This window comes from Peromyscus maniculatus, chromosome 8, assembly GCF_049852395.1.
Source record: "Peromyscus maniculatus bairdii isolate BWxNUB_F1_BW_parent chromosome 8, HU_Pman_BW_mat_3.1, whole genome shotgun sequence".
NCBI lineage: Eukaryota > Metazoa > Chordata > Mammalia > Rodentia > Cricetidae > Peromyscus > Peromyscus maniculatus.
In genome coordinates, this window is record NC_134859.1 from 4451573 (window position 1) to 4467944 (window position 16372).

The 16372-nt window shown below is 47.7% G+C and overlaps 1 protein-coding gene across 1 annotated transcript in view; it reads left to right on the top strand.

Moving 5' to 3' along the window:
* LOC107402064 (uncharacterized) overlaps positions 1-16372 on the top strand; it is a 130204-nt gene that overhangs the window by 53351 nt on the left and 60481 nt on the right. The window contains exons 28-34 of the mRNA XM_076577794.1: positions 5791-5949; positions 6301-6481; positions 9125-9336; positions 13154-13342; positions 13741-13880; positions 15521-15683; positions 15759-15845. Coding sequence (XP_076433909.1) covers positions 5791-5949; positions 6301-6481; positions 9125-9336; positions 13154-13342; positions 13741-13880; positions 15521-15683; positions 15759-15845 — 1131 coding nt within the window. The remainder of the gene's footprint in view (positions 1-5790; positions 5950-6300; positions 6482-9124; positions 9337-13153; positions 13343-13740; positions 13881-15520; positions 15684-15758; positions 15846-16372) is intronic.

A 16372-nucleotide genomic window follows, 5' to 3' on the forward strand; every position in this document is an offset into this window, starting at 1 on the left:
GAGCAGCAAGCACACTCATGGCCACCAAGCCATCTCTCCAGCCCCTGCCTGTAGACATTTTCCTGTGTCCTGTAGCCATTCCATCCCAAATAAACACACAGAGGCTTATATTAATTACAAGCGGCTTGGTCTATGGCCCAGACTTATTACTAACCATCTCACTCATCTTAAATTAACCCATTTCTGTTAATCTATGTATCATCATGTGTGGCTTTACCTGAGCTCCATTACATCTTGCTTCTCAGGTGGCAGCTTGTAGCGGCTCCTCTGACCCCACCTTCTTCTCCCTATATCTCTTGGATTTCCCACCTGGCTACCTCCTGTCTTGCCATAGATCAAAGCAGCTTCTTTATTAACCAATGGTAGCAACATATATTCACAGCGTACAGAAAGACCATCCCACAGAACTTCCCCTTTTCTATCTAATCAAAAAGGAAGGTTTTCATTTTAACATAGTAAAATTATATATAACAAAACAGCAATCAAGCAAGAATTATAGTTACAATAGCTAGTCCATTCGTATTTGGCAAAATTAAAGAAAATATTCTATCATCTATCCTATTTTTGTGAGTCTAAAGTTTTATATCTAATTTATCTTTTATCGTGACTAAGGAAAACTGTAATTATAACTATCTAGTCTTCAACTCCATCAAAGATCCCAGAAGGATATAAAATTCTGAGAAAAAAGGAAGTGCAGTGCAAGCAAATTCCATAACTCTAGAAATGACAGAGACATCTGGCTGTCTGGACAGTCACCCAAAGTTCCTCTGTAACATTGGGGCATCCATCTTCAGCCTACAGGCCTAGAGTATCTGGCAGACTTTTCAGCGAAGCAGGAAATTTGAAGGACTGTTCCACCTATTTTGGCAAAATTCATCAGTCGCTTTTCTCTGTGTCCTGCAGAATGTCTAGCAGTTTCTTCCATGAAGCAGGAACCTGAAGGACTATCCTGCCTTGTTTTGGAAAAGTTTAGTGGTCATTTTCTGATAGGTCCTGCATGTCCAGTTTACACAACATACTGCCAAGCAGTCTAGGCAAGAGCAATTTCTTGCTCAAATGGCTAGCTTTTTCCATATTGTAAGCAAACTCCATAACGAGTTTCTTCGATGCCCATTATCTTCTTTGAAGTAATTGGTGCTGCCAGGAGCAGATGTATCTCATTGTTCAGAAAAGTCTAAGTTCTTAAAACATTTTAAATGCCATATTCTGTATGTCTTTGAAATGTTTGAAGATTATCTACCTAATTAAACTATATCTTTTTATACCTAGAAAACAACTAACATGACTATAAGTTTGAATATCATAGATGACTAATTATTAATCTATATTTTTTAATTGTACATTGCAATTTTAAATGAGTTGCATAAACACAATACCTTAAACAAGAGTAGAAATATACAGACAGTATGACAAAATTGACCTTAAATTTGTATCAATAAACCAAATCCATATCAATGTAAAGTATTTTGAGATTAATAGTTGTTTTTTGATCAAAGTAGATTCAATAATCTATCTTTTTTATTAATTCTATATCATACCCCCTTTTTTCCTTAGAAAGAGATTGAATTTATAATCAATCCCCTTTAAATAAAAATGAACATTTATAAACAATATTTTGGGAATTTGGGTATAGCTTTTTATACTACTTCCTGCTGATTGAGAGCACTGGCAATCTTATGGGGGTCCTGAGAAAATTCAAAATTATGGTCAGGTCTTGACTGTAGCAGTCTGTGAAGCTGTTCTGGGTGTTGGATCATCTGGGCCATTGCTCCCATTGGAAACCTCTCAGGGGGTCTTCTTTGATAGAACCATATTAACCTGAAAGGAATCCACAGCTTCTCATCTTCTGTGGAAACAAAAGCAGAACTTCTTTTCCAAAGCAACATATCCTTAGACCCAAATTTTGAAGTCAAGATACCTTTAAAATATATATGTTGGAGGCCGGGTGGTGGTGGCGCATGCCTTTAATCCCAGCACTCGGGAGGCAGAGGCAGGCGGATCTCTGTGAGTTCGAGGCCAGCCTGATCTACAAAGCGAGTTCTAGGAAAGGCGCAAAGCTACACAGAGAAACTCTGTCTTGAAAAACATATATATATATATATATATATATATATATATATATATATATATACATATATATATGTTGGTTTAATTTAGCAGCCCCCACAATCAAATGTCTCTCTGTAGCTAAAAAAATTAAAAAATCCCAAAGACAGCACAATAATATACAGTATCCAGACTCTCTATGTATTTCCATCTTATGTGGCTATTTTATTACTCTATTTTTTTAAGGACTTTCTCTGCCCCTTTTTTTCCTCTCTCAAGCCTACATATATTTTTAAACACAGTGTAACCCTTTTAGAGATTTTTTTTCCCATCTGAATCTGTTTTATTGTGTATCTATAATCCTTTTTTGACCAGGAGAGTTTTTAAACTGCTAAGCTGAGCGGCTAGAACCAAGCAGCTTACAGCATGTTGACCACAAACGTTTACGTGCTCTGCAGCAGGATCTCTCAAAAGAGCCCTCCATGCAGCCAGCACAAACCAGGAATTCACCTCTCAAAGGAGCCTCTCATCTTTTAGCCACCAGCAAAGGAGCCTGTCTGAAAAATGCAGCTACCAAGAAGCTGCATTTGACTCATTTTTGTGGGTCTGTAATCCCTTTTTAAGCTTTTGTCGAGTTTTATGTCGAAATTCCGGCCCCACATTGGAACACCAGATGTAACTGGAAGTTTTCCTGTGTCCTACCCAGCTACAGCAGCTTATAAAATAATCACTCAGAGGCTTTAGTATTAATTACAAACTGTTTGGTTTATGACTCAGGCTTCTTGCTAGCTAGCTATTACATCTTAAATTAACCCATTTCTACTAATCCATGTTTTGCCACATGGCCATGGTGTTACCAGTCTGCTAGCATGTTGCTCCTCGGGCAGCAGGCTGGCAACTACCTAATTCCACCTTCTTCTCCCTGTATCTCTCTTGTATTGCCCACCTGGCTGTCTCCTGTCTTGTCACAGATCAAGCTCCTTTATTAACCAATGGTAGCAACATATATTCACAGTGTACAGAAAGACCATCCCACAGCACCTGCCTCACCTTCTTTTTTGTTTTTATTTTATTATTAAGAAATTTTCTATTCACTTTATGTACCAACCACAGATCCCCCTCTTCCATCCTCCCACCCCCTAGCCTTCCCCCAACCCACCCCCCATTTCCAGCTCCCCCAAGACAAGGTCTCCCATGGGGAGTCAGCAGAGTCTGGCACACTCAGCTGAGGCAGGTCCATACCCCTCTCCCCTGTATCAAGGCTGCACAAGGTGTCTCACCCTAGGCACTGGGCTCCAAAGTACCCATCTATGCACCAGGAATGGATCCTGATCCCCCTGCCTGGGGGCCCCCCAAACAGTTCAAGCTAAACAACTGTCTCGAGTATACAGAGAGCTTAGTCCAGTCCTATGGGGGCTCCACAGCTATTGGTCCACAGTTTATGCATTTCCACTAGTTTGGCTGGCCGTCTCTGCACATTTTCCCATGATGATCTCAACGGCCCCTGACCACAGAATCCCTCCTCTCTCTCATTGGTTGGATTCCTGGAGCTCAGCCTGGTGCTCAGCTGTGCATCTCTGCATCCGCTTCCATCAGTAACTGGATGAAGGCTCTATGATGACAGTTAGGGTATTCACTAATCCGATGTACTCACTCATAAGTGGATACTAGAAGTAAGGCAAAGGATAGCCAGACTGCAATCCACAGCTCCAGGGAGGCTAGCCAGCAGGGAGGACCCTAAGGGACACATGGATAGCCTAGCGAAGGAGAAAACAGATGAGATCTGCCTTACCTTTTTTTTTTTAATGTCAAATGCTGTTTATTGAAGGAGGGAAGAGGTCTTAAACACAGACTTACAGCACAATGGGAGAACCCCAGAGGGCAGAAGTTCGCTACTGATGTTTTACAATCTTGCATCTAAGCTGTTGACACCCATTATGCAGGATACACAGACAAGGAACTTCCCTTAAGCATTCAGGAGGGTGGAACCCGGGAGGGAATTAGCATAGGGAGGATATCAAGGTCAAGGTCAGCAAGCAAGGCAACAGTTACCCAAAACGGGGGCCAGGGCCCTACAGGTCCCCCTTTTACTAAAAAATGAGCTTCTGACTTAGGTTGCATGGGAAGTCAGCAGGTCACCTTACCCATCATGGAGACACCTGCCCAGGCCACACAGGCGCTCTGCCTTAGGTTGGTGAGCGCACCCTAGACACTGCCTTACCTTCTTAAAGCTGTCTTCTCCCACTGACGGTTGCCCCGCTGCTCTGATGAAGGTGTGGGGCTCATAACTCAGGCTTGTTTATTCCTAGGGTCCTGGTGTCTAGCAGCACACCCAGCCTCACGGGCCCCTCGGCAGCACTGCCCTGTGTGAGATGACTTGGTTAGTAAAGTGCTCATCACAGAGGCATAAGAACTCTGTCTCCAAAAAAAAGAAGTGTAAGAACCTGAGTTTGATTCCAAGAATTCACATTAAAAAAGGCAGGCATTAGGGCTGGAGAGATGGCTCAGCACTTAAGAACACTCACTGCTCTTTCTTTTCCTTCCTTCCTTCCTTCCTTCCTTCCTTCCTTCCTTCCTTCCTTCCTTCCTTCCTTCCTTCCTTCCTTCTTTCCTTCCTTCTTTTTGAGACATGTAGTCCTGGCTGTCCTGGAACTCACTCTATACCAGGCTGGCCTTGAACTCACCAAGATCTGCCTGCCTCTGCCTCTGGAATGCTGGAATTAAAGGCGTGCGCCACCACTGCCTGGGTGTAATTCCTTCCTTCCTTCCTTCCTTCCTTCCTTCCTTCCTTCCTTCCTTCCTTCCTTCCTTCCTTCCTCCCTTTCTTCCTTCCTTCTTTTCTTCCTTTCGAGACATGGTCTCTCTGTATAGCCCTGGCTGTTCTGGAACTCTCTATGTAGACCAGGCTGGCCTCAGACTTATGGAGATCTTCCTACTGTTACCTCCAGAGTGCTGAGACTAAAGGTATACACACCCAACAACTCACCATTTTTGAAGAAGACCCTGATTTGGTTCCCAGCACCCTCATGGTAGCTCACAACCATCTGTAACTCTAGTTATACCCTCTTCTGGGCTGCAAGGGCACCAGGCACATGAATGGTGCATGTGCATACATGTAGGCAAGACATTCATACACATAAAATATTAATTTTTAAAATAATAAAAAATTGTAAAGTTATATCCCAGTCCCAGGGAGATAAGCCAGTCAAATGTACTTGGTAAATTCCAGGTTCGGTGGGAGACCCTGTGTCAAAACAAGGTGAGGCTGGGTGTGGAATTTTGTATCTTTAATCCCAGCACTCAGTGGGCAGAAGCAGGTGCATCTCTGAGTTTCGGGCCAGCCTCGTCTACATAGTGAGTTTCAGGACAGCCGGGGCTATATAGTAAGACCCTATCTCAAAAAACAAACAAACAAAAGCAAAAAACAAACAAACAAACAAAAAAGGCAGATAGCACCTGAGGAATGGCAGTCTGAGAATGCCTTCTGACCCCTACATTGGAACAAACATATGTGCGTGCACGCGTGTGTGTGCGCGCGCACACACACACACACACACACACACACACACACACACACACATGTCTTGGGCATATCCCTAGCATCAAGAAACAATCCTGTGTGCAATGCCCCCTCTGCTTCCTGTGTCTTGGCAGAAAAGCAAGCTGGAATCCTGGGGAGGGTCAGGAGGGCTCTGGGCTGCGTGGCAAGCCTCCTCAGGGATCTCACTGTTGGTGTGTCCCCAGGTCCAGCTACAGTACACACAAGGCCTGGACCACCTCCGCTGGCTGCTGGAGGCCAGCTACGGGGAGCGGTGGGCTGAGAGCAGCAACAAGAGATTCTTGCGCATCAGCCAGACCTTCAAGAACGATTCCGGACCAGCACTCCGCAATTACTTCCTGGAGGTGGGCCTGCCACCAGAGCAGGGCCATGGCCTTGCCAACGAGCCTAGAAGGGTGCAGGACATGCCCCAGTGCCCCTTTGGGCTCTGGCTGCAGAGATGTTTGCAGACACCAGGCTTGGTGATGTCCCTCACCCATCTCCTCATCCATGTCCTCGGTGTGAGGCTTTGGCAGGGATGGCATGTGCCACCACACTGTGCTTAGCCCAGGCTTGCTCTAAATTTCCTCAGCTGCCTGAGGTGAAGCTCAGGGGGTAGTGGGCGAGAGCAGATCTGAGGCCTGTGAACCCTGGCTGGAGGGGAGAGTGGGGGTGCTCTGGGCTTGGCGTGGTGACTGATGGGGTGCATTCTCCAGTTTGCACTGCAGGTCCCGGAGAGGCGGGTGGCCTGCCTCACACAGCTGTTCCACTTGAGCCTCCGGCAGCCCCATGTTAAGAGCAGCACATACCTGAAGGTGCTGCTCAACGGGCAACTGCCCTTGGCCGGAGGCTTGCACTGGAAGGACACATCCAGGGCCGCTCTGTGGAGATGGGAAGGTGAGCACCCTGTGGAGATGGGAAGGTGAGGGCCCTGTGGAGATGGGAAGGTGAGGGCCCTGTGGAGATGGGAAGGTGAGCGCCCTGTGGAGATGGGAAGGTGAGGGCCCTGTGGAGATGGGAAGGTGAGGGCCCTGTGGAGACGGGAAGGTGAGCGCCCTGTGGAGACGGGAAGGTGAGCGCCCTGTGGAGACGGGAAGGTGAGCGCCCTGTGGAGATGGGAAGGTGAGCGCCCTGTGGAGATGGGAAGGTGAGCGCCCTGTGGAGACGGGAAGGTGAGCGCCCTGTGGAGATGGGAAGGTGAGCATTCTGTGGAGATGGGAAGGTGAGCGCCCTGTGGAGATGGGAAGGTGAGCACCCTGTGGAGATGGGAAGGTGAGCGCCCTGTGGAGATGGGAAGGTGAGCACCCTGTGGAGACGGGAAGGTGAGCGCCACCTCGGGAGCCTCCCGGGTTTTGACTCCCAGGCTTCTAGCTGCACCTTCTACCTGGAACACCCTCTCATTTATGTGCTGGCCTCACTCAAGGCAAACCTTTCTCGTGTCCTGTGGCACAAAGCTCCCCTAACAAGTTCCCTTGTTGTCTCCCCTCGTCACCTCCCTCATCTCTAAAGCCTGTTGGTTTGCAGCCCTCAGACCTCTTTTCTGTTCCCTAAACACACCCCAGGACCTGCACTCGTCCCTCTGCCTCACAAAGTACCCTTCCCCGGTTTTGAAACATGTTTTTGCTGTAGTTTGTTTCTAAACTAACCTTTTAGGATTAGCTTTTTTTTTTTTTTTTAATTAAAGCAATACAAAGTTTAACCAGAATTTAGACTATTCATTGGACATTTCTGAGTCTGGGTTAGTATTCCTGGGCTCACATTATGACCACAGAGGTAATTAAAGTGCTTCTCTTTTATGTATGTATGTATGTATGTATGTATGTATGTTTTGGCTCCCGGGAGTCAAAACCCGGGAGCCGTCAGCTCCATCCATCCATCCATCCATCCATCCATCCATCTATCTATCTTGAAATGAGGTCCTACACAGGCCAGTCAATCTGGCCTCAAACTTCCCATATAGCTGAGGATGACCTTGAACTTCTGATCCCCCTGCCTCTGCTTCCCAAGGGCCTGGATTACAGGTGTGCATAACCATGCCCCAGTTTTATACAGTGCTGGGGATGGAATGCGGAACCCATACTTTACATGTCAAGCATGCTGCCAGCTGAGCCCCAGCCCCAGCCCCTTCAGCATTTTCAACAGTAAAGCTTGTAGAAGGAACCCTCTGCCTGTCTGCCGACCCCAAGCCTTGCTCCCAACAGTAATTAGTATGAATCGTCTCAGCTATTTCTTTATATACACCTTTAAAAACAACACGGCTTCACTGCCATTACATTTCAGTAGGCATTCTTGGTAGACGTCTTACTTAAGAAGATGAGAATCCAATTCTCACAAGGGCCTTTTCCAAATAGCCACTACTCGTCCTCTAAAAAGAGCTATGTCTTGCTACCATTTTGTGTTTAAATAATGGGACTGTGTATACATATTCCTGGCAGAGATGTGTAGGTACGATGATTGCAATCACCTCTTCATGTTTGATAAGTTTTCTATTTTCTTCCTATTAATTATTCCCAGGGCTATTAGCAACTTTCCCAGACTGCTCTCCGATGCTCAGGCATGTCTGAGTGCTTGTGGGCTTTAGTTATTTCAGAGTTTCCTTGAAGAATCTTCCTGGCGCCATTGCCTTGGCCCCCTCCGCTGTCCCATTAGGATCTCCTGCCACTTGTGTGGGTCACGGTCCCCGTGGTTTGTGCCTTTGTAATCTTTTTACATGCTCCTTTGTTCAGATGGAATGCACCTTCCAGTAGCTTCCAGGCAGGTGCACTGTTTTCCAAAGGGTGCTATAACAAATGGTCACTCACAGAGGGGCTTCAAAAGCAGAAAGCCTTCTGTAGTCCTGAAGGTTGTGCATCTCAAGGGTCGTCAGAGCCCTGTTCTGCCCGGACCCCGAGAGCATTTCCTTGCCTCTTTACCACTTCTGGAGGAGGGCTGCCAATGCCCGTCCCTGGGCTTGAGGCTGTTTCAGGCCGGTCTCTCTGTCACCGTCCCTTGTCACTCTCTGTGTGTCTCTGGGCCCACGTCCCTGCTTTTTATAAGTACCCCAGTTATACTGCTTTAAGGGCCAGCCTCCAGGATGGCCTCATCTTAACTACAGCTGCCATGACCCCTTCTCAACCCTTTCTCATCCGACCTCTACGGGCCATAGCACCTCATAAACATTCCATATTAAGTGTTTGGTTTGTTTTTAACACACTCACAGCTCTCAGACATGAACTTTGTAGATGACAGTGTCATACTGCAATGTAAACGTCGGTCCCTCAGCCAAGCGTTGTGACCTGTGTTTCATTAACTAGAAGGGAACACAGCAGTCCCCAGGGTGCCACCAGGTGAGTTTTGACAGGTGTGAATGCACTAGTGTCCAAGTTCCTGCCAACATTCACATTCCTTTCATTCGGTAAAGGAATTCTTGTGCCCAGTTCTGGTACCCCCAGGTGCGCATGGCTGTGACGAGACCGTGAAGCGTGGCCTCTCGGTACCTGGCGATCACTCCTTTGTTGCCCCCCTCCACACACACACCAGCTTCTCTCTGTGCTCTTGCAGGAGCCTTGACCTTGGACAGTCCATGGCTCACAGTGTCTGCAGCTCACAGGCTCTACTGGCCACACTGGACCGAGTTCCAGGCTGTCTCAGAGCTGACGCTGGCCAAGGCCTGGACCCTCAAGGATCTGGTGGTCAGCATGACCTGCAGGAGCCAGGGCAATGACAGGGAAGTCAAGATCCAGGTGTACACTGAAGCCACCACCTATCTCTGGGTAAGCAGGACAGGTTGCAGCCCTGTCATCTCATGTACATGTCTGTATGCATGTCTGCATGTCTGCTCGTGCATATACATGTATGTACAGAGCTTGGTGTATTTGTCCTTTTTTTTTTTTAAAAATCAGCTTTACACAAATTAAACTTAATTGAGAAAATGCCTCCATCAAATTGCCAGTAGGTGAATCTGTGTGGTGCATTTTGTAATTAGTGATTGATGGGGGAGGTCCCAGCCCATTGTGAGTGATGCCACCCTTGGGCAGGTGGTCCTGAGTGATGTAAGAAAGCAGGCTGAGCAAGCCACAAGGAGCAAGCCAGCAAGAGCTCCCCTCTACAGCCCCTGTTCCAGTTCCTGTCTCCAGGTTCCTGCCTTGAGTTCCTGCCCTGACTTCCCTCGGTGATGGGGTGTGGCCTGAGACTCCTAAGATGAAACAAGCTCCTCCCCAAGTTACTTTGGGTCATGACACTTTATCACAGCAAGAGAAACCCTTTTGAGGCTCCAAGGATTCATAATTTTGCTCTGACAAAATTTACCACTGTTATATGGCTAACATGTCTAAGACTTTTGTCCATTAAGAAGTTTCTTATCAGCTTCAGGAGATCAAAATTTGCCAACGCTCACAAACCAAGAAGGACTGGGAGGAATGCAACCTAACTACAGTTCTTATCTCCCACTTACAAAATTTCTTTTTCTCCTCTGGGTAGGGGAGGGGCCTTCCCTCTCCCTGGCCTGGTATCCCCTTCTCTTATCTGCTAACCATGAATTTAATATCCCATAGGTACGCCTAAGAGAAAGAGTTTCCTCTTTAAAACTCCTCATCTTTAAAACTCCTCGGCTGCATGTTCTACCATTAATACACATATTTGTTCCCAGCAGAAATTCTAACCATTTAAAGAGTTACAGGTTGTCATTCTCTGGACCATGGACATGCTGTCTAGCTGCAGGTCTGCACCCCACCCTCCAGCCCACACCGATGTGCTGTCCAGGCCAGCCCTGCGTCACGCCCTCCAGCCCATGAGACAGAAAATTCTGCTACACTGCCTGTCTCACAGAGCCTGAAACAGCCTGCGCTTCCTGGGTTTCCACTGCATCCCAGGCCTCAAGACCCCCAGCTTCGCCCCCATATCCGCAGGAAGTAACCATGAGAGATTTCTACAGCCCCCTTTGTCATGTACCCCTTTTTCTGAACTGAACTCTCCAGCCCAGGGGCTGGACTGCCCTTAAAAATGCTCTATTGTTAATTGTATAAGTTTTGCCCATGATCCTGAATTGTATGTATGTAAGTCTTGCTATGTATACCCTGACACAGGTTATCACTGTTCTCTCATAGCTAATAGTTTAATATTGCATTGATTACAAATTTAAATTAGGTAAGCCTCAGCTGCAGCCTTGGTCCCACAGGTGTTCAGGACTAGCTCAGGTAACTCTTTAACTATGCCTCATTAAATTACAGGTTAACCAAATTAATACCACTAACCAAAGATTAATAGATAGAGTTAATGTTCCAAACTAACCATTTCTTTTTGATAAGTCACAATCATAGTATTCAGACACTTTTGACCATATTATGCCATACTAGGTAAGGATAGATTTTTATGATTAATCATCTGCTCCCTTTTGGAGACAGAGATATTCTAACTATATACAGATATACCTATTAGATGGTTAAACTAATCCTCAGCCTGCCATCTATATAGAGTATTGATTATAAATATATATCATAGGTACAATATTGATTAAATATCAGTGTTAATTAATCATTACTTATAATTTTTCAGAAATCTCCAAACTTAAGTTTATCTACATATTCAATGTCCTACAAAAATTTTTTTTTAACTAAATGAAAAAAGGGGAGCTGTTGCGGGCCGCAGGAATATATCATAAGAACTCAGCTGGTTATGGCAAAGTCACTACCTGGAGGGATCAGGGAATTCCTCCGGAGGAAGCCAAATCCCAAGGAGTTTTTGGTGTTACTTGGCTTGTTATATTTCAGCTGTATTCTGTTATGAAAATCATGTGTGCCTTCATAGCTTTCCCAATTGACTTTTCCCTAAGAAGGACTAACAGTGTAGACTGAGCAATCTCTGGACATACACATTCCAGGTAATTTGGAGAACAGCCTCAGGGAAAGGCTTTCTCTGGAATCAGATTATCTCCCTTGGCCACTTTCAAGGACGACAGGAAACACCACCCAGGTGGGCGCCCATTGTTAGTCCCAGGTGGACTAACAATGATAACAGCCCACATGCTAGTCTCCTGACTTACGGTAAATTCCACAAGGGGACACCGCCTAGGTCAGGTAGACATTAAGTAATAGCTTTACACAATTTAGCTCAGACCCCTCCTTTCTTACAGCCTTACTAACTTTATAGACCTCTAACTACTTACCTAACCACCTCTAGGAATATTTAGATAACCTTCTGTGCTAACAGCTGTGCTCAGCCAGAACTCCCAGTTCAAGCCTCCCTGTAATTATCATTATTGGTAGCATCCGGCCAGGTCCATCACTGGATGGAGGAAAGTACCTTATCAGAGATACCTTTGTACTCTCTAAGAACAGACTTAAGCATCCAGGCTACCTGTTTGAGAAGGCCTGGTGGATGTGCTAATTAAGCTTAGTTTCCTCCTTTCCCAAACCTTACCTCCAGTTCCAGATCTCCCTTTAACTATCACCAGAGGCATCTAGCTGTGCACAGGTTGCCTAGAGACTGAGCACACTTTCCCCCACCCTGCAGAAAAACGGCAGACAGCTTGGACAGATAGGAGCCACAGGAAAAAAGAAGACAGTTTTATTTTCTCTCATTGACCTAGCAACTTATAGATTTTTAACATCCTTTACCAAACACATTTAAGGTTATAGTTGTGCACATAAGATCCCTCTTCTTAGATATTACCCATATTTAGCCTTTAGTTAATTTATTAGTCACTTCCCCTTTGGGTCACAAATGGTAATTAACAACTAGTGCCCCTCTTTGTAATTCTTATCAACCCTCCATTTGATCCTGATAGCGGACAATCACTGCCTGAGGAAGTTCAGGCTGAGTGTCCAGGGTGGAGGGGAGGATTGTGATTTTGGGGAGATATATAACTGTAAAGCAGAGGACGGGAAGAGAGAAGAGAATGGAAGAACGAGATGGGTAAGAACTTGAGAGGAACAAGCTGAGATGGGGAAGAACTAGATTGAAGAGCTAAAAGAGAGGACTAGAGGAACGAGATGGAAGATGAGGAAGAGCCAGATGGGGAAGAACAAGATGAGGAAGAGCCAGATGAGAGAGAAGGAGACAGGAGAGGAGCTGATAGGGGAAAGAACTAGATAGATGAGAACCTAGAAGGGACAGAACTAGATGAAGGAATTAAGATAGAACATAGAGGGGACAGTAGATAAATATAGAGAGAAATCAGGCAAGAAAGGAGCTAGACATGAGAACAGAACTGAAGCTGTGTATAAAGGATGTTATGCCAGAGGAATTAAAGCGAATGGATCAAAGAACTCTGAGTGCGTAGACTGATTTACCGACCCTAAAGATTCTCTGCTGGTTGATAGAGCCTTCCGCGGACCCTGGGAGGGGACTATCGAGGGGCTGGACCCCCATAGTCCTCGTTAGACAGTGTTTGTGCATATTTGTGTGTGTGTGTGTGTATGCATATGTGCCTATGTGCGCACGCCCTCCTCCCACAGGGGCCTTGCACAGTCTTGACTGGAGGAGCTTTGAAGGATGAATAGGAGTTCACCAAGTAGAAAATACAATAAAGAGCACCTGTAGGAGGGGGTAAATGGCTCAAAGGCTCTGCTGATTCACCTGGCTTCCTTGCAGGTTTCCATGGTGACAACCTTGATGCCAGGCCTGTTCCACAGCAGGAGTGAGCTCCAGTCAGCCTGGAGTGCAACTGTGCAGAGTGAGGTCCGTGCAGAGAGCAGCCAGCACAGGAAGGTCCTGCACTGCTGGCTGAAGAGTCTCCAGCGGGAGCTGAACCTCACAGCAGCCTACAAGCACACAAGGAAGGTGAGTGCTAGGTGGTCCTTGCACTCGGGAGACCCTGGGTCCCTTTGCCCTCTCTGTTTGGCCTGTGACCTTGGGCCTCCTTGAGCATCGATTTCTTCAAGACACCAGGCATGTTAGGGCAGACCACAGATAGGGTCAAGGGTGGGGACTCAGCTTCCTCAGCCCGGAAGTTCCACATGCTGGTGGCGGGAGGGATCCCTGGGAGGTAGAGGTTTGGTGACTGGTCCTGAGGACCTGGTGGGCTGGACAGAGGCTGCAACCAGGCTCAGTAGCCATTCTGGCGGTCAATCCCAGGGCGGCGGTGGGAGGCAGCCTTTGTCTCCCTGTGGCTGAGGCTCAGCAGCTGACTTTCCCCCAGCAGTGGGTCCTTACTCCCCTTAGCCCTGTCCCCGTTACAGCCCCAAAAGACCTATGTGCTGCTGACAGTCCTGGGGACTGGTGTCCTGGGCCAGCCGGGAGGCCTGCAGCTGGAGGGAGAGCTGGAGCAGCTGCAGAGAGGCAAGACATTGTACCAGAAGCGGGGAACATTGCTCCTCAGGTATGTGCTTCCTCCTGAGGCCATCACCCCTAGGGAGCCCCCACAATCCCATCCCTCCTATACAGAGGATTTCTGGAGGCTTCTAAAGGGATTGTACTACAATTCAAAAAGATCACATGGTTCCAGCTGCTCCATCAGTGGGCGGAGGTCTGCAGCCCATGGCCTGACGCCGCTCCCAGAAATCTTGGTGCTTCACTGAAGAAAGGCTGGTTGAAAGCTGTTCAGGCTTGGGGTATGGCTCAGCTGATAGTGTTTGGCTGGCATGCAGGGGGTTCTCTGTTCAGTCCCCAACACTTTAAACCAGGTCTGTGGCACAGGCCTGTAATCCCAGCTCTCAGAGGCAGAAGAATCCAAAGTTCAAGGCTATTCAGGAAACAGGAAGTGTTAGAAGAAGCAGGCCCCTTCTAGAACCTAAGTTCTGCCACTCTGTGACCTTGGGAGAGCTGCCTCCCCTTCAGAACTGTGGTCATGAAAAAGCAGTGATGCTAAGCGTTGGCAGAGAGCACGTCCGTCCGTCCGTCCGTCCGTGTCAGCCGGTGTTCGCTGGCATGCGCTGTGTGCCAAGCCCTAATCCAGACTCAAGGGAAGTGGAAGAGGCCAAAAAGAAGAGAAGGGGAATGCTTGACTTAGTGCACAGAGGTCATCTCAAGTGACCAAGCCCTGCAGAGACAAGAATGGCTACCATTTTGCCCCATTTCAAAGGCAAGGAAACTGAGGCACAGGATATTTGGTCCTTTACCCAAGGTTATTCATCTAGCTGAAGACTGAGCCTGGATTCCAGATGTGGTCCTGGGCTTCCGTTCCAACTGCTGATCTCATTGGTGTGGTGTAGTGAGATGGCAGATGGCGTTGGTGGGCAAACTGTGTGTGTGTGTGTGTATGCTGAGACAAAGTTACAGTGTGTAGCCCAGGTTAGATGATGTATGATCGCCTGTCTCTGCCTTTCAGGTGCCAGGATTACAGGCATGTGCCACCATGGTAGGCTTTTTATCTCCATGTCTTTTTCTGTGTGTGTGTGTGTGTGTGTGTGTGTGTGTGTGTGTGTGTGTGTGGTGTGTGTTCACATGTGTTTGGGGGCACATGAGTGCATGTGCATACGGAAGCCCCAGGTTGATCTCAGGAATCATCCTCAACCCTTTTCCACCTTGTTCCGTGAGGCAGTCTCTCAATCAAAGCCAGAGCTCGCCATGTCTATTGCTCTTGGTGCCGCGCGGGACCCTTCCCAGGCTGGATTAGAAATGAGTCACCAGATGCCGGGCGGTAGTGACACACGCCTTTAATCCTAGCACTCGGGAGGCAGAGGCAGGCGGATCTCTGTGAGTTTGAGGCCAGCCTGGTCTCCAAAGCGAGTTCCAGAAAAGGCACAAAGCAACACAGAGAAACCCTGTCTCGAAAAACCAAAAAAAAAGAAAGAAAGAAAAGAAAAAGAAATGAGTCACCAGGCCCAGCTGGGATTTATGTGGGTTTGGGAATCTGAACTCTGGTCTTCTTGCTGGTGCCAGGTTTTGATGGGCTGCTGCATGCCCAGTGTCACTCACTCTCTGTGAGTTTAGGACAAGTCCCATCTGACTGGAGGACGCAGCTGTCCCCCGATCTTACCAGCTGTCTTAATGTCTGGGCCTGTCTCTTCTCCACACCAGGCACCCCTGGCACCTCCTGGTCCCTCGAAGCCTCCTCTTGCAGGGGACCTTCACGGTGGACAAACAGCGCCAGCGTCACTTCCTGGAGACCAAGGCTGTCCTGAATGGCCAGGAGGAGATCCTACACACTGTGGTGCTGGGCTGCCAGGCTGGACACCCCTATGTGAGTGGGCGGTAGGGAAAGCGGCCTCTGGAAGCGGGGCACCCACTTACTTCTGCACATGCATGTCTCTCCCAGATCTGCACAGGCCTGACCCACCCCTTCGATGATAAGGTTGTCCCCAGGAGCCTCGAGGGGTGCCTGGAGGCTTGGAATCTGAGCAATGTAAGTGACCTTTCCAACCCAATTGTCCCTGTTCAGTTTTATCACCTCTGACCCAGACCAGTGCGATGTTTCCCTGCCTGGATTCTCTGTCTCGCCCCGAGGCCCCACTACAGACTCTGGGCAGCCACAGAGGTCTTTACCAGATGCTCACAGAGTTTGTCTCACCCCTGCTCCTCACAGCTTATCTTAGGCTGGCCAGATGTCCCCTCACCTGCATTCGCAGTTCGGCTTTGAGCATCTACATGACAGACATGTCCACTTAGGTTTGCACGGCCATTCTGCCAGCCTTGGACGCTCTGCGGGTCTGTAATGTTCCCATGAGGTGTCACCCCCCCCCCCCCCCCCCGCCCCAGTCACCACTTCTCCACACCACAGGGGGTGGTGCTTGAGGAGTCACTGTATGTCAGTTAGCTTGATGCTATTTATAGTCTGTTAGCCAGCAAAGCTAACAATGTCTCCTTTAGGCTGTGGGTTCATGACTCTGGAACAGTGACTTCATGCTCCTGTTCAGTGTGAAAGCACAGTGA